General features: G+C 55.0%; 2 protein-coding genes across 4 annotated transcripts in view; one reads left to right on the top strand and one right to left on the bottom strand.

Annotated features, from left to right (window-relative positions):
• The window catches only part of ARAP3 (ArfGAP with RhoGAP domain, ankyrin repeat and PH domain 3), a 63,744-nt gene extending 58,666 nt beyond the window's left edge, over positions 1 to 5,078 (top strand). For 2 of the 3 annotated variants that reach the window (XM_074960813.1, XM_074960812.1), the window contains 2 exons: positions 1,012 to 1,050; positions 2,897 to 5,078. In XM_074960813.1, the coding sequence (XP_074816914.1) occupies positions 1,012 to 1,050; positions 2,897 to 3,511 (654 nt within the window). In that variant the 3' untranslated portion in view covers positions 3,512 to 5,078. The remainder of the gene's footprint in view (positions 1 to 1,011; positions 1,051 to 2,896) is intronic. The other variant, XM_074960814.1, reaches the window with a different exon arrangement.
• Positions 5,079 to 10,270: 5,192 nt separating this feature from the next.
• Positions 10,271 to 22,906, bottom strand: LOC141992635 (proteinase-activated receptor 4-like). Its single transcript, XM_074961975.1, has 2 exons — positions 22,810 to 22,906; positions 10,271 to 11,313 (listed from the first exon to the last, which is right to left on the bottom strand). The coding sequence occupies exons 1-2, from the start codon at positions 22,904 to 22,906 to the stop codon at positions 10,271 to 10,273; spliced, it is 1,140 nt and encodes a 379-aa protein (XP_074818076.1).
• Between the last annotated feature and the right edge of the window lie 1,881 nt (positions 22,907 to 24,787).

The raw sequence follows: 24,787 nt of genomic DNA, 5'->3' as shown, positions 1-24,787 counted from the left end.
GAGCTGCTTGAGGTAAGCGCTGCCTGGAGCCTGCACCCCTGACCCCGTCCCAGGCCCCAACCCCCCGCCCCAACCCCAGCCCTATTCCCCCTCTTCCCCTCATCTCCAGCCCTGCCCCCGAACCTACACCCCCAGCTGGAGCCCTCACTCCCCACCCCGCACCCCAAACCCCTTAGTCCCAGCCCGGAGCACCCTCCTGCACCCCAAACCTCTCATCCCCAGCCCCTCCCCCCCAGAGCCCACATCCCCAGCCAGAGCCCTCAACCCCCCTCTGCTCTCCAACCCCCTGCCCCAGCCCGAAGCACCCTCCCACACCCTGAGCCCCTCATTTCTGGCCCCACCCCAGAACCCACACCCCCAGCCCAGAGCCCGTACCTCCTCCCACACCCCAACCCCCTGCCTCACTCAGAGCCCCCTCCCGTACTCTGAACCCCCTCGGCTCCACCCCCCATCCGGCTCCACCCGCCATCTGGGAGCCCCGTCCTGCACCCCAAACCCCTCATCCCTGGCCCCACGCCGGAGCCCTCACCCCCTCTTGCATTCCAACCCACTGCTTCAGCCTCGAGCCCCCTCTTGCACCCAGAACTCCTCATTTCTGGCCCCACCCCAGAGCCCATACCCCCAGCTGGAGCCCTCATGTCCTCCCGCACCCCAACCCCCTGAGCCAGCCCGGTGAAAACGAGCAAGAGAGTGAGGGTGGGGAGAGCGAGCGACAGAGGGACGGGGGGATAGAGTGAGTGGGGGCCAGGTCTGTGGTTGGGGGCGCTTCTGCGGGGGCTGCCTGCAGGGCTGTGTCTGCAGGGGGGACTGCCTCCAGGGCTGTGTCTGTGCCTGTGGGTGAGGCTGTGTCTGTGCAGAGGTCCCAGCCCTGCTGCACAGTGAGCCGTGCACCCCTGTGCGTAGCAGTGTGTCCTGCCTGGCCCCACGTGAGGGGTTTGCTTTCCCCTTTCCTGCAGCCCAACCCCTCTGCACTGGCAGTCGCTTACTCTCCCCGTCTCCCTCTGTTTCTAGCGCCGCCTGCATACGCGAAGGACTTTGTCTATGTTCTTTGTAAGTATCTGCATGCGGGCTGCATGTTTCCGCAGGGTGCCTTGCTTTGTGCCTTGCTGTGCTGTGCCATGCCCAGGGTAGCCCGGGGAGCTCTGGATTAGCTGCAGTCACAGCACTTCCATTGCACTCCAGGGCCTCAGCTTACACCCCATGGGCAATCTGCTTTCCTGGCAGTGCCGACCCAGGCATGGCCAGTGCAGTGCCATGCCCGGAGGCTGTGCATGGGCTGGGAACCTAGCTCTGAGGAGCATGGACTGGGAAGCGGAGGTCCTAGCCACTTGCACTCCTTAGAGATCCCAGGCCCTTTCTCTCAAGCTTTGGTGTCCTGGCCAAATTCGAATCTGGGTCAGTCCACTTGGTCTCCCTAGATTCCTCTGCCCCTTCAGTTGGGCATGGGAGTCCCCTTTCTTTGCTGCCCCAAATGGCTGTTACCATGTGCTGTCCAACAGCTGCCGCATCCCAGCCCAGAGATGGGCGATGCAGCCCCATCCAGCGAGCGCCAGGCAGGTGTTAACATCATTCCAACACTCCCTGCTGTTGCTGAGAGCCCCACAGGTGCTCTGTGCTGTGATGTCACTGCTCAGGTCAGGTTACCCCAAGGGCACAGCTGGGGTGTCAGCAGGAAAGGACTGTTTTCATCCCCCTTTCCCCCCATGTGTTTGGAGTCAGCTGGCCCCATCTTGCCAGCCCAGGGCTGCCAGGGGAGTCTGAAGTGTGTGGAAGGAGCATGCCGGGTGGCTAGAGCTGGCGTGGGGGGGCTGGTTCTGCATGGCTTTGTGCTCTGTCTCGACCACACACTGGAGTCTCCCGACAAGTTGGGAAGGAGCTGGGGGGTGGAGGCAGCGTGGCCGAGCTGGGCTGGGAGAGGCAGGGCCTGGCACTCAGAATGGCTCCAATTGGTGCTGAATAGGGTCTGTGCCATGCCAGGAGCTGTGATGCAGAAGCTCTACCAGCTGCCTCTGCCGTGAAAGCCAGCCCAGGGAACAAGCTGGGCCAGTGGGGGACAGCCGCCATGCTGGGAGGGGGGAGGGGAAGCATTAGCTAGCACATCCTGCATATTGTACCCCAGGTTCCTGGGCTGCTGTCATCCTGCCCCCTGCTCTGGGGTCACTGCCCCTGGTGGCACAGCTCCAACTGTGGGTACAAACACGAGCACTCTCAGCCAGTGGGCCTAGGTCAGGGACAGAATCTATCCATCCAGCTGATCACTCCAGCTCAGGCTTGGTCTAGGCTCTGCTCTGGGTGCATGGCCACGGACCCCTTTCACCCAGGCAAAGTCTGGCTGGGCAGGCACTGAGGGTGGTGTCAGGCGGGGCAGAGGAGGAGGCTGTCTGGGATGCAGCTGGCACAGCCTTTGTCCTAGCCCATGGCTGCTCCCAGCCTTGTCTCAGGCAAAGCTGGTGGCTGAGAAGGCCCCGGAGTGGCAGCAGAAGCCCCTCCTGCCTAGGGCCAGCCCAGGCCTGGGGGAGGCTAGACCCCCTGATATGAGTCAGGCACAGGAGCCACTTGGACCCAGCAGCTCCCCCTGAAGCAGGGGCAGCAACCGGGGGCTCACACCTCCCCCCTGCCCCCCCGCTGGCAGACATCCCAGAAAGGCCCTGCCCCCGCTCCCTGGCAGCACCTGCTGCTCCTGTGCTTGGTGCGCAGTGAGGGTCTGTAGGTACTTGCCCTCTCTCTCTGCCCCCCAGCCCGTGTGGGAAGGGATCAGTCCTGCGCAGTGTTCCCTGGGTCTGGGCCCCCTGCTGCTTGGCCCCGGGGCAGGGCTGGGTACTGCAGGGGACTCGCCCAGGAAGCATGGGGCACGGTTCCCAGCCCTCTCCCCTGTCTCCCCTTGGCCCTCGCTCAGCCCATGAAGCTGCACCAGGACTCGGTAGAGGAGCAGCAGGAGGAGGCAGCGGACACAGAGCCTGTCTACGAGGAGGTGGGCGACTTCCCAGTGCTGGCCCCGCTGGGGCTGGACGGAGGCCTCCTGGCCGAGCTCTCCCAGATGCCCGCCGTGGACAGATCCAAGAAGCCGGTCCTGTTCCCAGAGCAGCCTGCGCCCCCAGCACTTCACTCCGCCCACCCCATCGGCCCAGAGCAGAGAGCGTCTGGCGCCCACTTCACCAAGTCACTTTCCCTTGAAAAGGGCCTGACCCTGGAGCCTGAAAAGGCCCCGGGGTGGGACAGGTCTCCTGGGCACAGAGCCACCCAAACAGCCTCGCTCGAGAGAAACATGGAGCTGCCCCGCACGCTGCCTGCTGTGGGGAGGGAGCAGAACTGTACTCGGAACCAGCACGCTGCGCTGCTGCCCCTTCCCCTGGAGCTGTCTCCCAGCCCCGAGCCCCTGCAGGATGGTGCCAGGAAGAGGAGTGCCCAGCTGCCATCACCCATGAATGAGAAACTCATGCAGGAACTCAGCAGCATCATCCTCAAGAAGAACGAGTGCCAGGCAGACGGGCCTGAGCAGCAGGTCACGTGACCTTGCGTGTCAGGGACAGCCACAGATTCCATCCTGTGATACCTGAGCCCTCTCTGGACACTCCTGCCTCACTCCCCACCTGGTATTCCCAGGGCTGACTGCTGTGCCCCCGCCTCACCCAACCCTGAGGAGCCGAGCGAGCCACCCCGGGATGGGACACAGCATTCAAGCCTTCAGCCCTGTGTAACGATGCTGCCTTTGGTGGGACTCTGCTGAGAGTACCAATTCAGGACAAACTGCTTAGAGCAGGGCAGTTACAGCCCAAGGCTGGGGTTTCTCCACTTTTAAGGCACACCAAACCAGCCAGAGAGGACTTTGGTTTTACCCCACTGGCTAACCACAAGTCACACAAGCAATTCCCTTAGACACTCCAGTTTCCCAGTATCACCACCAGTGCCACTCGTTATGGGGATGAATGGTTATGAAAACCAGTATCCCAGTAAAAGAAAAAAGGTTCTGTCTATTCCAAAAGATCAAGCCCCAGACCCATGTCAATGTACAAATCAGATCTTACCCACAAATCACGCTGTTGCTGGTACTTTAGAATCTAAAATCTAAAGGTTTATTTATAAAAGGAAAAAGATATAGATGAGAGCTAGAATTAGTTAAATGAAATCAATTACATACAGTCATGGCAAAGTTCTTGGGTCAGGCTTGTAGCCGTGATGGAATAAACTGCAGTTTCAAATCAAGTCTCTGGAGTGCATCCACAGCTGGGATGGGTCATTCAGTCCTTTGTTCAGAGCTTTGGTTTGTAGCAAGGTTCCTCCAGAGGTCAGAAGCAGGACTGAAGAGAAGATGGAGAGGTTTTCAGGGCCTTTTATATTCTCTGCCTGTGGAAGGACACCCCTTTGTTTTTACTGTGGAAAATCACAGCAGCAAGATGGAATCTGGAGTCACATGGGCAAGTCACATGTCCATGCATGACTCAGTTTGCAGGCTGATGCCATTGCTTACACGTTAGTTTGAACGTTCCCAGAAAAGCTCAGATGTAGATTGGCATCTCCCAAAGTCCATATACTTATAACTTGAACTACAAAAATGATACACGCATACAGACAGCGTAATCATAACCAGCAAATCATAACCTGGACATAGACACCTCACTCGACAACCTTTGTACAATATTTGGTGCCATATCATGTACAATATCAGGATCTTGGTTGCAACAATGGTCTACACGATCACAGTTTGTGTCAATAACATCACAAACTGCCCTCCCAGGGTTCCTCCAGCTCTCCTGCCTAGGCCAGGTGGTGTCAGCTAAAGGGAACAAGGGGGACATCTCCAGGTGCTTGTTAGTGGGATACAGAAGTCAGCTCTGCCCCTTGAGCACTGAGTCAGAGCAGTGTCTGCCACCAGAGCACTGCACCCACCGCAGGGGGACACGCCGGCTCCGATACCCCCACAGGAGGGCATGGGACTGGAGTCTGCCCTGGGTCACGGGCAGGGCAACTGAGGCGGGAGGAGGAGATTGTGCCTGAGCCCAGCTCTGCAAAGCAAAGGGAAGTCACTGAGAAGGGAAAAGCAGAAACTAAATTACAGGAACGAGGCGAATTTTTGCAGACTTGTATTGTGCCTGGGTGTCTGCGTGGGAGGTGTGTGCGTCTTTCTGTCTGGGTGGCTCCAGTGTGTATTACATCTGCGTGGGAGGTGTGTGCGGTGGCTGTGTGTGGTTCCTGTGGCACAGTGCCTGTGCCGGCTGTGCAGGACGTGTGCAATGGCTGTGTGTGGTTCCTGTGGCACAGTGCATGTGCCCACTGTGCGGGAGGTGTGCAATGGTTGTGTGTGGTTCGAGTGTGCACAATACCTGTGCTGGCTGTGTGGGAGGTGTGCGATGGCTGTTTATGGTTCCCATGTGCGTGATGCCTACGTGTCATGTAGTTTCCTGCACTGAGGGATTGACCTCCCATGGTATGAGGGGTCCAGAACTGGAGGGGAGATGAAAGAAGATCCCAATTCTTGCTGCGTAGCTAGAGCCCAGGTCCGGCGGGTGGAGGCAGTGCTCCTCGGAAGGGCCCAGCAGCGTTGGGGCCTCTGTTACCAGATGTGCCCATTACTTTGGGGTATGCTCATTTATTAGGGTTACTCTTCGGGGGAGGGGATTCTGTAATTCTATTAATGTACTGCTTATGTCACTTGTGTGTTCATATGGAGCTCTACTCCTTCCTTCTGCAAGTCCCCTTCCAAAGGAGCTATCCTACAGAACCTAGGTTCCCCAGGACTGGGTTCTTCTAGCCCTAGAACCAGATGAACATGCATGCACACACACCCACACTAACAGAGCAAGTCTGAGCGGACCGGGTCAATCAGCACTCTCAAGCTGACCCCCTTACATGTCCCTGTACTCAATGGGCTGGGTCAAGCAGCACTTTCAAGCTGTCATCCTTATGTGCCCCTGGTCTCAATAGGCTGGGCAAAGCAGCACTTTCAGGTGCCACCCTTATGTGCCACAGGTTTAACATGTCTCTGTCCCTACTTTCACATCACAATTGTACTGGTAGTAACCCACTTGATGAGCAAACCTCACAGTATTTTGGGCACTGCAGGGATCTTTAGGTAAAACAAGTGTTGCTGCAGAGTAAATGGGGGAAGCTAAAAACACAAGAGTAAAGTTGAGAGAGAGAGAGAGAAGCAACCAACTTAACCATAAAAGTTATTTATTGAATAATAGTGATAACTACACAAGGAGAACCTAAACCAACATAACAGTTACATTATTAAAGGTTAATACCTGAGGTAGAAAAGGAAACAGAGAGAAGGGAGGGAGGGACCACACCCACTCCACAGAGCTTTAACTGGTCAGGGTTCCCAGGTGATGGTGGTAGCTCAGGGTCCTGAGTGCTGGAGATAGGTAGAGCCCCCAGCACGATCAGTCAGGAGATGGAATCCCAGTGAAACTGATACGGAGTTTGGGTCCATGCATCAGAACACTTACTTGGGCATAGGTAAGGGTTTTTGTAGAGAAAATACAATGGTTCAAGGGAGAACACTAGATTTGTTTATGGGTAAACTGATGACGCAAGGGTTTTCTTTAGGCTAGATAATAGGAGCTGATCACTCTTGGCTATGGGTGGTGTTTTCTTCCAGGGAGCTCACAGTGCAGCTAGGCTGCTTCAGTATTTTGGATATCAATCAAGGATTCATTACTAGAATTGGTCTGATAACTGCTGAGCTGGGTGTGTGCAGGCATAGGTTCATTAATATCTGGAGCAGAGATTCCCCCATGATGCAGTGCTTCCCTGCTTTTCTGGTCCTAGAGTTCAGTGTGGTTCTCTGTTCTCTATTCTGTATGCAAATGGGGATGTCTCCCTGTTCCATCTTTCATGCAGATGAGGCTAGGGGTGTTGTCCCTGTTCTTTATTTTGAATGCTAATGGAGATGTCTTAATCTTGTCACCCTTGTCAGGAGGGGTCTGGGTGTGTCTCCCAATGCCTTTCACTGCTCTCTGTAAGCCTTTTCTCTGATCGGTTTTGGTTCAAGCAGAGACTGGTGTGTGGGGGTGTCTTTCATGAGTCAGACAGGCTGGATACTGCATCCTGGTTCCCCAAGAACACAGAGCTGACTGGTATCACCTCTTCTGAGAAGAGGGGCTCGAGGAGGAATTAGGGGCAGTAGCCAAGGTGAGAGAGCAGCCAGGCAGTGAAGAGTCCTCCCTGCTGACCTGTGCTATGCCATGGCCCAGCACAACTCTGCATGTGTCTATAGTATCAGTATAGACCGTGTACATGCTGCCCGGGGCAGGACCAGGCTGGAGGATGGACCCCCGGGTCCTGTTCCTGGATATTTATACTCATTCCCTCCACCTGCAGTGCAAATAAAGACTCTTTTTGCAGCCAGAGGGTTCGACTAATGGGAGCTGAGCAGCACAGGCGTGACCAGGGCATGTGAGCCACAACATGGGCTGAGCTGCACAACATGGGCCTGGGCCAAGCTGTGAGGCATGACAGGCAGAGGCAGCTGGAAGGCTGTGACTGGTGCATGGGCGCCAGGGTGTGTGGTGAGCTGGGAGGGAGCGGGGGGTGTGGGAGCCAGAAGGGCAGTGGGGCCCACATGTGGTGAGCAGCAGAGGGTTGGGGGTGTTTGCCTGGCACCAGCGCTCACCACAGACCGCGCTGGGGGAGGTATGAGCTGTGGGCTGCCCGGGCATTGTGCTCCCCAATAGCCCTGCTGCCAAGGCCTGAGCTGTGGGCACTCAGCACCGTGTCTGTCTGTGTGGTTAGGAGCCTGACTTGGCCCCGAGCGTTAAGCTGGCTGTGACATGCTGGGCGATGCCATGCAGCTGGAAGGACAGGAGGCTGGGCGAGTGCAGGCCCTTGGCTGCGGGGCAAGCTCCCCTCCTGGGGCAATGGTGCAGGGGAAGGAGCTGCTCTGGTGCACAGGGGCTGCAGTGTATGGTGGGGGTTCCCTAGGCACCTCACCAGCCTCTGCCCTCAGTGACACCTTCTGCCAGAGCCCTGAGGGGTTAAGCCCGGCCCAGGCTGAGCAGGAAGGAGAAGCTGCCTGCAGCCCCTGTTCTGGCAGTTGTGATGAGGCTGCAGCACATGGACGCAGGAGCCCAGCACCATGGGGTTCCCAGAGTGCTGCCGGAGTTGTGCCTGTACTCTGTCCCTGCACCCCTGAGCACAGGCCGGGTCAGGGAGCAACCATAGCTCCAGAAGGGCCGAGCTGAAACAGGCAGGACACAGGACACCTGCTGGGGCAATGCAGCACTGAAGAGCATCTGCTCTTTTGCCCTTCAGGGAAAGTCACGCTTCTCACCATGGACTCTGAACGACTGGCCAACTTCCAGGCCTTTCTCCCCCAGTGGGAGTTCGGTCTCCTCATAGCACAGAAATGGCTCCAAGCAGCATCCTCAGACATAGGGTCCATGCACTGCCAAGACAGCCTCTGTATTGCTCTGGGGGCTCGCATACTCAGGCCCTGCCTCTGCCCATAGCCGAGTGTGGGCCATTCCTGGCCCTTCCTGCCAGGAAAGGGGTGGATGCCTGCTGCTTTGGGAGAAATCAGAGCCCACTGGACAGATGGACGGACATGCACACAGCAACCCTGCCGAGGCATGGGGGGAGTCATGTCTGGGAATGCTGCTGCCGTGGCAGGAGGCTGGCGGTTACTGCGGTGCTAGGCAGCCCCAGGGAGGGGATGCCTCCGCAGGAAGGGGGTTTCTCCGAGGGAAGCAGCACTGTGCTGGCTCTCAAGCCTGTGCTCGGCTTTCTATGATGGGCAGCGGCTGAGATGACACAGCTGTCAGCAGGAAAGCGGCCCCTGGCCACCTGCTGGAGATCGCGGCGGGGGAAGCTGGGAGCCACATCATGGGATAGTGCTCACCCTCCAGGGAGCCCTGGGGGAAGGGAGAGGGCTGGGGGCTGACACTGATGTTGAAAAGGGGCAGAGCGGGGGCCTCAGGGCCGCAGCAGGGAAATGGCGGTCATGGCAGGAGCCCCAGTGGGTGCACTCCCATCTGGGACCCTGGGCACATCCAGGGGGTTGAGGGTCCCATCAGGAGCCGAGGGCCAGAGCTGAGAGGAGGGTCACAGCGAGGTTTGTGCTCCAGCACTGGGGGTGCTCCAGGCTGCAGTGGGTCACTGAGTTACTGTCATGGAGCTGGTGTCAAGGTGTGGGTGTGGGTCAGCCCTGGGGGAGTCTCAGGGTCACACTGGGGCTGAGCTGAGAGCACCCTGCGGTGAGGGAGGGACAGCCTCCCAAGGAAGAGCTCCCCCTATCCCAGGCTCACTTGGGGGGAGACAGGTGCTAGCTGGGGATTGTACATGAGACACACGAGGACACAGAAAACAGTGAGGGTAAAATCACTTTGCCTTTAGTCTAATGGACACGGCCGGGAGCGGGGCCCACGCTGCAGACACCTGTACTGGGATCTCAGCCTCCTGTTTGCAAGGGTGCAGTTACCTCAAAACCATGACCCCAGTGTTGCCGATGCAGGGAGCCTGCCTGAGCCTGCAGCCAGCCTGAGACAGCTCCCAGTGGGAGGAACTGCCTCCTCATCTGAATAGGGGTGGATTCTGAAACCTAATGACAGCGCAAACACGACCCCACTACTGAGCATTGCAGCAGTGAATATTTTACCCCCTTGATTCCAAACAGGCTGAACTGGGGCCAGCAGCCCCTCCGCCAAGCTGGCCATGTGCCCCGGCCGCGACTCAGTGCAGCTCCACACAGTCAATACAACATGGCACCACATTGACACGTGACGGGGGGGCGGGGAGCAGCCAGTGTGGAGCTGAGTTCCAGACTCAGTAACTGGGGCCCATGTGTGCATGGGCACCCCTGACCCTAGCCACATCTGGATGTCCAGGATGCTGCCGGTTTGCAGTGTGTGCCCCCAGAGACCACGGGGACCCTACTGCAGCTGGTGAGTCCAGCTCACTGGACTGTGCAGAGCCTGAGGATACTGATGAGCTGATGTGCGTTAGGTACCGAGCCCCATGGGGTAGGGCTGCACCGCTTAAAGAAGAGACTCAGCCAAGGACCCAGAGGAAGGCAGTGTCAGTGCTACTCCTGGTCCCTGTCTCCCTCTCCTGAGATAGCGACCGTGGCATGGCTGGAGGTGCCCTCTGTGCAGCTCACCCAGAGCTGGGGCAGGGCGAGGTGTGGGCCCTGCGTCACAAAGGAAGCACTGGGGGCAGAGCTGGGGAGCAAGCCATTTCCAAACGCTTGGTTGCCCCATGGGCAGTGGTGGTGGAAACACAAAGCAGCTTCCCAGTCCCCTCCCACTGCCTGAGGGCTCCCCAGGGCCGTGGCCTAGTGCTGGCACTGCTCGCTGGACCTCTGGGGCAGCATAAACTTCTCAGAGGCCCTGCCTGAGGAGGACTTGTCATCCCCCCTCCAGCAGCAGGGCCTAGCCCGGAGCCGGGCCCGGAAGTCTCGAGAGACGTAGAAGTAGATGAAGGGGTCGATGCAGTTGTTGAAGGCGCTGGCGGCCAGGGCCAGCACATACCAGGTGTAGGTGCGGTTGTGCCACTCGGGCTGGGACTGCATGTAGTGGAAGAAGAGCAGCACATTGCTAGGCGTGAAGCACAGGGCGAAGGCCAGCAGCACCAGGGCCAGGAGGCGTACCACATGGCCATAGTGCCGCCCCTTGAGGAGCAGCCACCCCAGCACCCAGCCGTAGGAGAAGGTGATGAGCACGAAGGGCACGGCAAAGCCCACCACCACCAGTGCAGGGAAGTAGTAGGCCAGCTCGTGCTCTGTGTCCGGGTCGAGGATGTCGTGGCAGGTGGTGATGTTCAACTCTAGGACGGGCTGGGAATGGCGGTAGCGCAGCAGCGGGCTCAAACCCAGCCCCACGGCCAGCCAGACACCCACACAGACTCCCACTGCCTGCCAGACATGCGAGGAGCCCCTCCACAGGAAGGGGTGCACCATCGAGACGTAGCGGTCCAGGCTGATGCAGGTGAGCAAGAGGATGGAGCCGTACATGTTCCCATAGAAGAGGGTGACCAGGGCACGGCATGCATAGTCCCCAAGGAGCCAGTTGTTGCCCAGTAGATGGTAGGAGATCTTGAAGGGCAGCAGGAGGGTGAAGAGCAGGTCAGCACCAGCCAGGTTGAGCAGGAAGATGGTGGAGGAGCATTTCTTGGTCTTGGTGGCCAACACCCAGAAAGCCAGGGCATTGGCTGGCAGCCCGATCAGCAGCACCGTGGAGTAGAGCGTGGGGAGGACCAGCGTGGTCACTGGGCTGCGGAGGTGAGACTCCAGCCAGGAGCCAGAGAACGTGGTGTTCCTGCCGGCCTCCTCACAGGTTGAGATGCGGATCATGGCTCGGCCTTTGGTTTGCCTGGGTGCTGCAGGGCCAAGATAGAAGGGTGAGGGCATTCCTACAGTCTGCAGGCCAGGAGCCTGGGCACAGCCTGCCGCCCCCCAATGCCAGGCCTACAGATCACCAACGCTCTGCCCAGCCCCTGCTTGGGGCACTGCGCAGGCAGGGGGAACTCAGACCCATGGGTATCCCCATTCTGCAGAAGGGTACCCAAGGCAAGAAGGCTCCCAAGGCCATGAAGCCAGTCAGAGGCAGAGGCAGGATAAAAACCCAGGAGTCCTGGATCTGACTCCTGTGTATAAGCCACAGACCGGCCTTCCCATGACTGTAAGTAGCCACCAGAGGGCAGCGTTCTAGCACAACGCTGGGTCCCAGTGACTATGGTTGGGGATTTGCAACAGTAGATAGGTGGGTCCCAGGATGCTAGAGAGACAAAGTGGGGGAGGGAACAGCTTTCACTGGACCATCCGTTGATGGGAAGAGAGACAAGCTTTGAGCCACACACAGCTCTCCTTCAGGGCTGGGAAAGGTACCCGGAGCCAGAGGTGTTTGCAGGCCCCATCACCTGGCATGGGCCCTTGCAATACCCGTTAATGACCTCTCCACCCAGTGTTCAGCTGTGACACTCCGAGGCTACGTCTACACTCAAACCGCTACTGGGGCACAGCTACTGCGCTGCAGTGCTTCAGTGTAGCCACTGGCGCGGGTCCTCCCAGTGTTGTCATTAATCCCACACCAGGCAGGCGCTGGAAGGATTCCGTCCCCAGAGTGCTGTCCACATGGGGGGAGGTCTGGTTCACTCGAGGCTCAGGGGGGTGGATTTTTCACCCCAAGTGAGGGAGTTGGGTTGCCTTACCCTGGCCTGAGCCCCTTTACCAGCTGAGGAAGAGCTCTGTGTAGCCTCAGAGTTTGGCTCTCCCACTGACAGATCTGAGCTCACCTGCCTTGGCTCTGGACTGAGCGGGATTCCCAGGCACTGGAATACCAGGCTGGGCTCTGCCTGGAGCCCTTTCACCCCCGGGATTATCCCCAGTGCAGCCCAACGGGAGCCGCCCCAGACCCATCGCCCAGCCCTGGCCAAAGAGATACCAAGTACCGGTAGCATACCACACTGATCACACCCCTCCCCCCTTGGCAGCTCAATGGGGAGGGAGGGGGCAACTTCTTGGGGGGGCAGATGTTTGTTGGGGGTAGGGGATGGCTCTTGCTCCAGCTGAGGGGCAGGGTTGCATTACCAGGCCGGGTGCCCACCCTGAGGAGCTGCCAGTGTCGCCCTGCCACTCGGAAGGCAGGATAAGCATTTGGAGGAGGGGCGCTCGGTGTGGGGGAACCAGAGGGAGGGGCTGAGGTGGACTTGGAATAGGAGCAGGGCCAGGCAGCCAGGGCGGAGCTGAGGTAGGCAAGCGGGTGGTGAAGGGGGCGGGTCTGCATGGCCTGCATGCTGCGGAGGCTGGCGCAGTCAGGTTGGGGGGAGCAGGGAGAGCAGGTGTGGGGGTCGGGAAAGAGGAAGCAGCACTAGGACATGCACAGCACAGCACATGGTGAGGGAGAGGAGGGGGGAGATGGGGTCAGCGTGAAATGGGACAGGAGCACCCCCTAAGGAGATGGCAGAGAAACAGTGGGTATGAGAGGGGGAAGGCAGGGGAAGGTGGTGTATACGGGGGCAGGGATGGCACACAGCCCCAAGGCATGGGAGGGGAAGGGAGAAGATGCTGTCAGGGCTCAGCCCCTGTTCTTGGCTGCTTGCAGCGGGGTCTCCCCAGTCTTGCCCATGTCGGTGAGGCCGCGAGCACACAGAGTGCTGGGAGTGCAGGGAAAGAAGGAGCTGCTGTAGGGGTGGGCCCCATGGACTAAGCCAGGAGGACCCCATTTGGGAGCAGGCTGGGGTGTTTGGAGGGCAGACCCAGGCAATGCCCCATCTTGGGGGCACTCCCCAGAGGACACGCTGGGCCCCCTGTCTGTGTTATAGTTGCCTCCTGCAGGGGGCACTGTGCAGGGCAGCCATGGCAGAGCCGCAGAGCATCCTGCCCCTGCTTATGGCCCAGGTGGGGGAGGAACGAGTGGCATGGATGTGCTCTCCAGGCCCAGCCATGAGCCCTGCTGTACAGGCACTGCGAGCACATGGCCTTGCCTTTGAATCCCAGGCTCCCAGAGGCTGTCACTGGAGCCCCGGGGTGGATGTGTAAGAAGTGAACAGAACTGATAGCTCCTGCTGTCGTCCCCCCGTCCCCCCACCACCCAGAGCCCTCCCACCCTGGTGAGCTGATCCCTGCACACTAGGCCCCAAAGAATCCATCACCTCCCCCCGGTCATTCCTGGAGTGAAAAGCCAGTTGCAGGCAGAGGATGGCAGGGCCAGGGCTTCCTCCAGTGACTCCTGGCATCAGGTCAGGGCCAGGTGGACTGGCCCAGCACGGCCTCCATCCCCAGGGCTGGGCCGGCCAGGCTCCAGATTAGGTGTTAGGAACCATATTCAAAAAGAAGGAAGGTCCCGAGCCTCTGACAGCCCTTCCCCTGGGCCCAGCCTGTTGAGAGCTGCCAGAGCTGTGGGGAGAAGCCCAAGGACTCAGTTGAAAATCTCCTAGATCAAAGGATGCTGCCAGCAGCAGCAGCCCGGACACACTGCAAAGTGGCAGATGCACCAGGGGCGTGCTGTGAGCTTCCACTGCTCACTGAGGTTTTCACAGTGTCTCAACTTGCTGGCCCTCCACCCTCCCAGAACACCCAGCCAGACACACACAGCCTGTGCTCCCCAGAGGCTGGGATGTCAGGACACACCCTGCCTGGGTGGCTGGGGTTGCTGTGGTCCAGGGGCAGTTAGTCTCAGCCCTGTTCTGAGGAGGAGCCTGGCGCTCTGCTGTGCGTTACAGGTGTCTGCGCGGAGTTTATGCTTTAAAGGTTTGAGAGCAGCTAATGCTTAACTAGAGCCTGGTTCAAAGTACCAGACAGACGCTGTTACAGGAAATTAGCTGCAGTTTGTTGGTATTCTGTGTGGTAGTCCTTGACCGCTGGGAGCAGAGCACTTTAACCACAGGGCTCATGGTAGTAGACTACTGAGTTGCACATTAAACTGTGTTTGAGACAATTCCATCTGAGCCCTGCTCCAGACAGACCCTGAATCTCTTGCTGCTCTGATTGCAGGTGTTCGTTCTAGCAGGACTGAGCAAGAATCCCGGGCCCACAGAGCTCACTACTGGAGTTTGATGTGTGTTACAGCAGCATGCCTTCTGCCCCTACCCCTCACCCAGGGTATGTGCAACGCAGCTCAGCCCTCCCTGGTAAAGAGAGAAGAAAGCCTAGCTTGGCGAAGAAGCAATGGCTAAGCAGGGCCGCACTCCCCAGCTGCAGGGATCTGAGTGGGAGCACACCAAGGGCAGAGTAGGCAGAAGGGGGGGTCCGACTAGGAGCAATCGGGTGAAGTTAAGGGGAAATGTACATAGGAAAATAGCAGTGGACTTTTCACAGGGTGAACTGGGCTGGTAGCACCACCTGTTATTAAGGTTGCCCAGCACTTCCTGTTACAGGGCCCTGTTTTCAGTTCCCTACAGCATTACTTATCCACTTGGGCTGAAATTGTCCACGCAGGGTGCCTGCCTCAGGCTGAACTTTGGGGGGAAAGTTGCAGCCAAAATAGTTCAGCCATTTGCAAGGAAGTAGGGCGGGAGACCGAGATTGGACTGGCTGACGTTTCCACGTCACTACCAGGAGGCCATGCTGAGTGCCACAGGAAGATTAGGCACCACAGGAAGTACTGCCCAAAGGGTCCTGAGTGAGAGCACTCTACAGGTTTCTGATTGGCCCATGCTCACTATTTAAGCCTGGAGGTTGGCCCAGGAAGTTGTCTGGATAGAAACACAGACTTCTGGTCAGCTGTGACTCCAGACTGCGCCTGGCTTCCTGATCGCTGTCTCTGACCCCAGCCTGGCTACCTCAGCTCTCCACCCCTACCTGAACCTGACACTTGCCTATGGATTATGGCTCTAGTGATTAATCCAGTCCCTGCTTGCTGACTGAAGCCTCAATGCCATCCTTGATGTGTGGCCACCACCCCAGCTTTGATTGCTAGGCCAGATTGCCTACGTCCCAGGCCCTTACACCTGGGTTGTTAAAGCCTTGAAAAAGCAAGCTAGGCCCAAAGAGGCCAGGGACTGTGAGTCCCTCATCTAGGGCATCTGTCCTCCTGACATTGTGGACTGTTTACCATCCCAAAAGAGGAAAGGACTAGCAACAACCTGGCCAGAGGGCTGAGGTGACATCAAAGACCCAAACAAGCAGGCTAGATGGCAATTGGTACGTCAAAGGAATAGGGAAAATGAGGCAGAGTTGCTGTGTTGCCTGGTTTTGCCATAAGGGGGCGCTGAAGATTGACAGCAACCTCTTCCAGTTTGCCCACCAATGTGTGCCATTCCCAGACAGTGTCTTGGTCTGCAAAGCACACGACAAAGCTATCAAACAGAGACAAGTACTCACCACCCAGTCCTGATGCCAATGCAGAAACTACAAATCACTGAGATGCACAGGAGCAGGAACTAGGCACAACTCTGGCAAACACCCCTTTTACAAGTGGAAGTCCCCAAAATACTCAAACCAAATTGGAAACCATTTTTGTTGTTGTGTTTCAGTTTCCAAACATCAACATGAAACACAAAATACTCAAATGTTTTGTCTGGACAGTGGCATCATTTTTCCACAGAAAACTTCTAGCCAAATGGACCTGGTCTCTTGGAGTTCCGATAAAATCCAGCTAGGATTTTTTTGTTCAAAACCATGTTGACCTGCTCTACTTGCTGTAGTGTTGGAGTGATTTTGGAAACCAACCTGTACAACTTAATCAGGAATGTCCCTTGGGCTCTGTGCATCCTTTATGATCTGGTATCGCCTCCACCTAGGACAGCAGAGGGGCATTAAATCTTGATGGGCCTCCATTGTAAAAGGAAGCCCCTTGGACAAAAGGCTGGATTTTACCTTGGAGAACTGGTCTGTCAGGGGAGCGGTTGTCTGGCAACAAAGTCACCTGCTGGTGACTGCAGGACTAGAAGGGCAGAAGCTGGTGTGCGTGTGTCCCTCTCTCTGTGCTCATTTTTCACCAGTTTAAGATGAGGGAAGCTGGATGTTGTGGTGGGACCCATCTACATGACAATGGCCTCCCAAGGAGCTGAATGGGGGGAAATGCAGGTAGGGTTTATTTTGTATGGATCTGTGTTAGGGCTGTCAAACTATTAAAAAAATTAATAGCGATTAATTGTGCGATTAAACAATAATAGAATACCATTTATTTAAATATTTTGGATGTTTTCTACATTTTCAAATTGACTGATTTCAATTACTATACAGAATACAAAGTGTACAGTGCTCACTTTATATTTATTTTTTATTACAAATATTTGCACTATAAAAAACAAAAGAAATAGTATTTTCAATTCACCTAATACAAGTACTGTAATGCAATCTCTTTATCATGAAAGTTGAACTTAAAAATGTAGAATTATTTGCAAAAAATAACTGCATTCAAAAATAAAACAATGTAAAACTTTAGAGCCTACAAGTCCGCTCAGTCCTACTTCTTGTTCAGTTGTTCAGACAAACAAGTTTGTTTACATTTGCAGGAGATAAAGCTGCCTGCTTCTTGTTCACAGTGTCCCTTGAAAGTGAGAACAGGCGTTCACACTGTTGCAGCCGGTGTCCCAAGATATTTACATACCAGATGTGCTAAAGATTCATATGTCCCTTCGTGCTTCATTCATCATTCCAGAGGACATGCGTCCATGCTGATGATGGGTTCTGCTCGATAACGATCCAAAGCAATGCGGACCGATGCATGTTCATTTTCATAATCTGAGTCAGATGCCACCAGTAAAAGGTTTGGGTTCTGTAGTTTCCGCATCAGAGAGTTGATCTTTTAAGACTTCTGAAAGCATGCTCCACACCTCATCCCTCTCAGATTGTGGAAGGCACTTCAGATTTTTAAACCTTCGGTTGAGTGCTATAGCTGTCTTTAGAAATCTCACATTGGTACCTGCTTTGCGTTTTGTCAAATCTGCAGCGAAAGTGTTCTTAAAATGAACATGTGCTGAGTCATCTGAGACTACTATAACATGGAATATATGCAGAATGTGGGTAAAACAGAGCCGCAGACATACAATTCTCCCCAAAGAGTTCGGTCACAAATTTAATTAACGCATTATTTTTTTAATGAGCATCATCAGCATGGAAGCATGTCCCCTGGAATGGTGGCTGAAGCATAAAGGGGCATACAAATGTTTAGCATATCTGGCACATAAATACCTTACAATGCCAGCTACAAAAGTCCCATGCGAACACCTGTTCTCACTTTCCCGTGACATTGTAAATAAGAAGTGGGCAGCATTATCTCCTGTAAATGTAAACAAACTTGTTTGTCTTAGCAATTGGCTGAACAAGAAGTAGGACTGTGTGGACTTATAGGCGCTAAAGTTTTGCATTGATTTGTTTTTGAGTGCAGTTATGTAACAAAAAAAAAGTCTACATTTGTAAGTTGTATTTTCATGGTAAAGAGATTGCACTACAGTACTTATATCAGGTTAACTGAAAAAATACTTTCTTTTGTTTATCATTTTTAGAGTCCAAATATTTGTAATCAAAAATAATAATATAAAGTGAGTAGTATATACTTTGTATTCTGTGTTGTAACTGAAATCAATATATTTGAAAATGTAGAAAAAGCATCCAAAATATTTAATATATTTCAATTGGTATTCTATTGATTAACAGTGCGATTAAAATTGCAATTAATCGCAATGAATTTTTTTTATCATGATGAATTTTTTTGATTTAACCACGTGAGTTATCTGTGATTAATCAACAACCCTAATCTGTGTATTTCTTGTGTGTGATTTAGTAAAGAGCACCAGTGTTATGGAGCTCTGTGCAAAGTGTCTGTGTGTTCCGTGCTACCCCTGAGATAGTTAACCGTAACCCAGAAGGTTCACACTTTCGCTGAAGTTCTGGGAGAGCACGTGTTTATGCTCCAGGGTGAGTTCAAGGGCCAGTACTAGTTCAGGGGCACCATGTAGGCTCCAGCTCTCAGGAGGGGGTGCTAGATCGATGGTGTGCACCCTGAGTATGCTGAGGGACCTAGGGTGACCAGACGTCCCGATGCTCCGGCTGCTTTTTTTTTTTTTTGCTTCCCCCATGTGTCCTGATATTTTGCCCGTTTCATCTGGTCACTCTAGAGGGACCCCAAGCCTGGGGCAGTGCCTGGACACTGTTCAGATTCAGGAGGCTTAAAACACACAGGAGTCCAGAGGCTGGGTTCCCCACACAGCATGCTGCTCCGGGAACCTGACCCCATCTGTGATAAGTGGCAGAGTGTGAGAGATTCAGCCATATCCAAGAAGTGGTCAGTGTCAATTTGAACCATGCCCTTCTAGAAAATATCTTCAGAACACCTTTGTGTAATGGACGGGCATTGGACAGTGAGTCTTCCAGTCCTCGATAGCAGAAGCCACCAGATCTTAACAGGGCAATAGTGCACATATATATATGTATATAACTAGGCCTGCTTTGCATGTGGTTACTAAAACCAGTCATCAGCAGCGCCCATGTGGCTTCCTCTTTCTTAATGTTGCGCAGACAGCAAAGACTCAACACCTGCCATCAGCCTAACACTTCATTGCTGCTGCTGCACCACACAGCATAGAAGTGCCCTACAAGATGGGCCCGAACTCCTGCCTTAGCAACCTTCAGGGCAGTACCTGAGCAAAGTTGCTTTGCTGAATTCCTGTGTGTCAGAGCCACACCTGACACAGATTCAATAGCATCAGTGCCAAAATGAGGCCCCACGGCCCTGAAGCAACTGCTCCAGCAGGACGGCTAGATGGGAAAGCCCCTGGCGCTGACAGTGGTAGGGATCGGGGAGGCCACACCCAAAGGGCTAAGATCCAGCATATGCAGAGTTCTGAGGCCTCAGACTTCAGCAGGGATCCCTGCTAGCGACTGAGTCGCACACACGAGTGTCCGCAATGCTTGAGAGGCGCCATCCTGGCCACAGGGGGACTGGAAATTGGAGCCCTTGTGAAAGGCCAAGCAAAGGAGCCATGTATAACACGTGACATGGCAACCCAAGCTTGGACCAAGTGAGAATGGCCTGAACTGTAGCAAAATGGCCAGACTACTCGGTAAGAGCTGATGGCTAGGCTTTTGGGAGCTGGATCCTCTCACAGACACTAACACAGCCCCAGCTGGCCAGTGCTGCAAGTGAAAACTGATAATGGTGTCCAGCTCACTCGGGCTGAGTCTGAGCAAAGGCTGGCTGTTGGAGCACATGAACTCAACCGCACAGCCCAGCGGAAAGCCTGAGTCAGCAGCCTGACCACGGCTGCTCAGAGCTGGGCAAGGAGCTGCACTGGCCGGGTGGAATACCTCAGCGGACTGCACTGGCAGCAGCCTGGGTGATGGTGTTGGTGACACTGGGCACTACACTAGGTAACTCGGGAGGGTGGAATACCACGAGTGTCGAGGAAGCCCTCCTGCTCTAGGCCTCGATAAACCAAGGCCCCTGTGCTCCTTGAACCCTCTGTGATCCTGCATAACTCTGAGGAAGCTCGCACACAGACAGGTTTGCACATGGCTCGCCAGCCAAGGCCAGCTTCAGCCTGGGAAACAGATAGGTAAGGCAGAAATGTTTAGCAAAAACCAGTAACAAATAGGGCAAGGCTCGGGCAATGCTACTGAGGAAAAACACAACTGGCTGCTTTAGCTGATTGGCTACGGTATTGTATGGGGCAACAGGTAATTGGTTGCATAAGCTTGTATAGTGAAATAGGCAAAGGTATAAAATGTATACTGGAATTTGCTGCGCTGCTGCAGGATTTGAGACAGCTCAGTCTCCCTGCGCCCTGTTTGGAGCTCCAAATAAATCTCTCTGCTTCTCCACCCCGTTATGATCATTGGCGCGACGCATACCAGGCAACGAACCCAGTTGCTTGCCTCGGGCACTCTGTGGGAAACATGAGAAACGTCCAGGGGAACAGCCGACAAGGAACTGAGGAAAGAGGAACTGAGCACACAATTCACTGATTGCCAAGCCAAGGGTCGACCAGAGTGTTATCTGGGCTGACACAGCGAGGAAAGCCATCTCCAACTGTCCACTGGAAAGGGGGACCTGGGCTGAGCCGACAGCCCCGGGGAGGCAGATATAGTGACATCAGAGATACAGCCACATTTCCCATGGTGCCTGAGCCAACCGAGATAGCAACCTGTGTGCAGAGCTGGGAGGTGCCTGCAGCTCCCCTCATGCACAGGGGTGATTGCAGCCCCAGCAGGATTGCAGGGCTCAGGAGAGAGAGAGACTCGGCAGGCAGCAGCAGACAGCAGTTGGGATTGTGGTCTCCGTTTGCTCTTGCTAAACACAGAGAGTTTTGCCAGGGTGCAGGCATTAGTGCTGACTGGGTTTCTAGCAGAGGGTGCAGGTTGGATGGTTAATGCATTTGTGCATTCTTTATGCCCGTGCCAGAGGGGATGTTACAAGTCAATGCATTACGCTCAGCTGCATGGAGCCAAGTAGCTGGCTCCACGCAGCTGAGCTCAATGTATCGACTTGTAACATCCTCTCTGGCACGGGCATAAAGAATGCACAGCATTGTAAGGTATGCACGTGAGCACAGTGCTGCTCACGCTGTGCTCCATAAAGCTGAGCCGTCCTCCCCAGCCTCCTTTACAGCCATTGGATTCTATGACAGCTGGCCGAGTGGCCAAGAGCGTTGGACACTGCCGCATCCAGGATGTAGTCATGCAGGGAGGCCATCCATCGACCTGCTGTGATTGTGATACCCACAACGCCCTTCCTGAATATGATACCGTGGGCCCAGTGCACCAGCCCCATTTATGTCTGTGAAGCACTTTGCATCCAGCCCTGCCACCGTCCACAGCAGGGAGAATGTTACGAGTGCACGGAGCCGCTGAACCCAGGAATTCAGGCGCGTGGGGCAGGAGCGGTTCCCAGGGAGGGAGGTCGAGAGCTCACCTGAGTTGCAGACAGGAGGGCATAAAGCACCATGGGAAACCAAAAACCTTCAGATAAGACTGTCAACGTGGGTGGCTTACGGGCAGGCTCCTGGGTCCATATTTAGGTACCTAAGTAGATGGCCTGATTTTCAAAGGCAGCGAATCCCCAGCAGCTCCTGTTGACTCCTGTGGGATCTCAGCACCTTTGAAAATCAAACCACTCCTTTAGGTGCCTGCAGATGGATGTAGGAGCCAAACAGCAGCCTGCAATGTTCCTCGGTCATGTTTCAGACCCAGCTGGATGGATTTCCTGCAGCCTGTGCCCAAGCCTGCCCCTTGGCTCTCGGACCAGGCAGGGAGCATTGCAGGCCAGCAGGGGCATTTGGTGTTATTTCTACCCAGCCAAGGTGAAGGAAGGGAGCCCAACCCACAAGCCCATGGCTTTTTCATTTGGAAAGTCTACCAGCTGAGAAGAAGGAAGTTCATGGCCCCCATCTCTCCTCCCCCAACCCCAGCGGAGTCTCAGTCCAACTGTCTCTAAAACAGTGGTATGTGCACTCCTGGGGGTATGCAGAGATCTTCCAGGGGGTACATCAACTCATCTAGATATTTGCCTAGTTTTACAACAGGCTGCAGAAAAAGCACTAGTGAAGTCAGTACAAACTAAAATTTCATACAGACAATGACTTGTTTATACTGCTCTATATACTGTACACTGAAATATAAGGACAATATTTATATCCCAATTGATTTATAATTACATGGTAAAAATGAGAAAGCTGTTCAGTAACAGTGAGCTGAGTCACTTTTGCATTTTTATGTCTGATTTTATAAGCAAGTAGTTTTTAAATGAGGTGAAACTTGGGGTACACAAGACAAATCAGACTGAAAGGGGTCCAGTTGTCTGGAAAGGTTGAGAGCCACTGCTCTGAGATGAACAAACAGCCTGCCCCAAATGCTCCCAGCTCCAAATGGGCAGGCACATCCCTGCTCCACCGCCTCAGCAATAGCAGTCCTCGGTGATAACAGAGCCCACGGGCCCTGACATCCTGACAACAAACAGCGGCTGGGCCAGCTGCTCAGAGTGGGGACAGGAGGGCTCGGACCCAATGCACTATAAGCCCTGGGCTATGGGTGGGAATTCCCCCCCCAGGTCATGGGATTCATAGCCAGGCTCTCACCCATCAGACAGGTGTCCAGCCGAGGCCTCTGGGAGCAAGATATCCTTGCACCAAACAGGAAGCCATGGCAATGCATTCATCCCGATGGCCTGTGGGGCCCTGGCCTCACCCACCAGGCAGCTCGGCACCTAGGCAGAGAGAAGGAAGAACCCACTTGCCTTATGCAGCCTTATAAGCAGCGTGTCCAATTCTACCCAGCCAGTGCTGAGAGAGTCCTCCCCGGAGTTGCTCCCTGCCCCCGCTGCAGTGAGCCCAAGAGGGGAGACCCCCATGGGCATTGGGATGGCTTGAAGCGGGGGGGCGGGAGGGGAAAACCTCCTCACCGTGTGGAGCAAAGGAGCCTCGCAGGGCGCTTACCTGTGGGGCATTGCTCAGCCCAGCCCAGCCAGGTGCAGGTGAGCAGAAGTGAGGTGCAGAGAGCTGCAGAGTATGGCCCAGACTGCAGGGACAACATGTTTGCAACCCAGGCGGGCTTGACTTCCTCTGAACTGGGGCAACGAGTGCAGCACATGCGTGGTGCATTGTCAGGCTCTGTAAAGTGCTGGATGAGGGGGCGGCCCCTGTGGGGAGAGTCCCAGTGATGGCACAGGCGCTAGACAACTCCCTCTCTGGTTCCTTTTCTGTCACTTTCTCTTCCTCTTTCCTTGCAGGCCAGGGTCTTTGTGATTCTGCGTTTGAACGCCCAGGGCAGGCGCTCACTCCTGAGGAGCTGACAGAGGAGGCCTGAAATGTTCCCAGCCACAGTGTTGGGGACACTGGGGCATGGCCACTAGGTAACTCGAGGGGATGGAAGACCACGAGTGTCGATGAAGCCCCCTCGCACTAGGCCCAAGTATCCTTGGCCCGCGCCGCCTGGAGGCACTCGCAGCAGTTATGCTGAGGATCTGCAACAATATGTTGCAGAGTCAAACTGCCTGAAACTAAACAAGGCCAAACAGGGCAAATATAAAAAACCAATGCTAAATAAAGCAGCTTTATGTATAGTTTAACAAATAATACAAAAAACAAGGAAACTAGCTGGTAACTAAATTAGCTGGCTATATGGATACTTAGGGCAGCTTGCTATTAAATAAGTATGCTAAAAATAAATGTATAAAAGCCTGTGTAACTTCCTGCTCTGTGTGCAGGATTTAAGATTCTATTCTCCCTGTACCTTTTTGCAGCTGCAAATAAACTTTCCTGCTTCTCCACCCTGTTGTGATTATTGGGTGAAGCACACCGGGTAACGAACCAACCCCTGCTGTTGTTTTGCCTCTCGGCACTGGGTGCCGGCAACAACAGCATGTCTCTGGGGGCATACAGCCAGGACAGCATAATGGCAACCAGACAGGGGTCCGGATTTTCAAATGCCTACACCTGCCAGGGAGAGCCAGAGACATAGACATGCCATAGGCACACATGGCAGCCAGCAGATTGCGAGACACCCTGTAGTCAGCCTGGGGAGCCAGCCCTGGGCCCTAAGCAGCAGAATCACAGCTCAGCAGCGTAACATATTTGTAACGGTATTTAGCTGCACCAAGGCACTTTGGAAAGTCCCAGCCGGTGCCTCTCCGCAACTTAAAAAATCTGGCCCAGGTCCCTTGGAAACATCCACGGCCAGCAACCAGATACTGGGGCTGAAGGAACAAGCAGTTCTTTGGCTGGCCAAAGACTTCTCCCCACCCCATGCCCTTGTGGGACAGACCAACAGGCTGGAATAAGGATTAAACTACTGGGTTCTCTAGCCATTTAATAGGGGCCTGTAGAAATTACTCTAGACATCTGGAGCATTTCATAGAGAACTGGGTCCTTTTCCAAGGGGAAGCCTCTGGAAACTGCTTGTTCTCCTTTACACCCGGGAGGACTTTTCCACAGGGTGCACACACTGTAAGGTCCAGTGACACAGTGACAGATGGGTGATTCCCAGAGAGCTGTGCATCGTAGAATGACTAGGATGGACAGGGATCGGATGCATGGCGGGGTAGGACAGTGTGCTGCAGGCTCCCAGAAATGCTGTGGCTGCTTGCTAAGACATCCAGCTCTCGCTGAGACTTGCACCGAGCTGGCTGCCGCTCACTCAGGCCACTGCAACGGTGTGGGAGCACCCATCTTTGCTTTAGCTGCAGCAGCTGCTGCAAGGGGAACTCCCCTCCTGCATCCCCCCCAAGCGCCGTGGTGCAGGGATGGACCAACTCATCCCCACTTGCCCCACTGCTGGACGTACCAGTGATGCATGGAGAGGACCCAATAGAGCAGGGCCAAGCTGCAGCACCGAGTGTGAATCTTGCAGCCACTACAACCCACCTCTACATGCAGTTTCCTGGTCTGCTCTCTAGCTCCTCCCCACCCCCCCCCC

This window comes from Natator depressus, chromosome 8 (genome assembly GCF_965152275.1).
Source record: "Natator depressus isolate rNatDep1 chromosome 8, rNatDep2.hap1, whole genome shotgun sequence".
Taxonomy (NCBI): Eukaryota; Metazoa; Chordata; order Testudines; family Cheloniidae; genus Natator; species Natator depressus.
Note: the sequence above shows the minus strand (reverse complement) of the source record. Positions and strands in the feature narration are given on the sequence as shown.

What these genes read in the sequence shown, in the direction of transcription:
- LOC141992635 (XM_074961975.1), bottom strand. Translation starts at nt 22,906, where the DNA reads ATGTTGTCCCTGCAGTCTGGGCCATACTCTGCAGCTCTCTGCACCTCA. An exon ending in GGCTGAGCAATGCCCCACAG is followed by an intron (nt 11,314 to 22,809) that starts GTAAGCGCCCTG and finishes TTGGCCCTGCAG; the next exon opens with CACCCAGGCAAACCAAAGGC.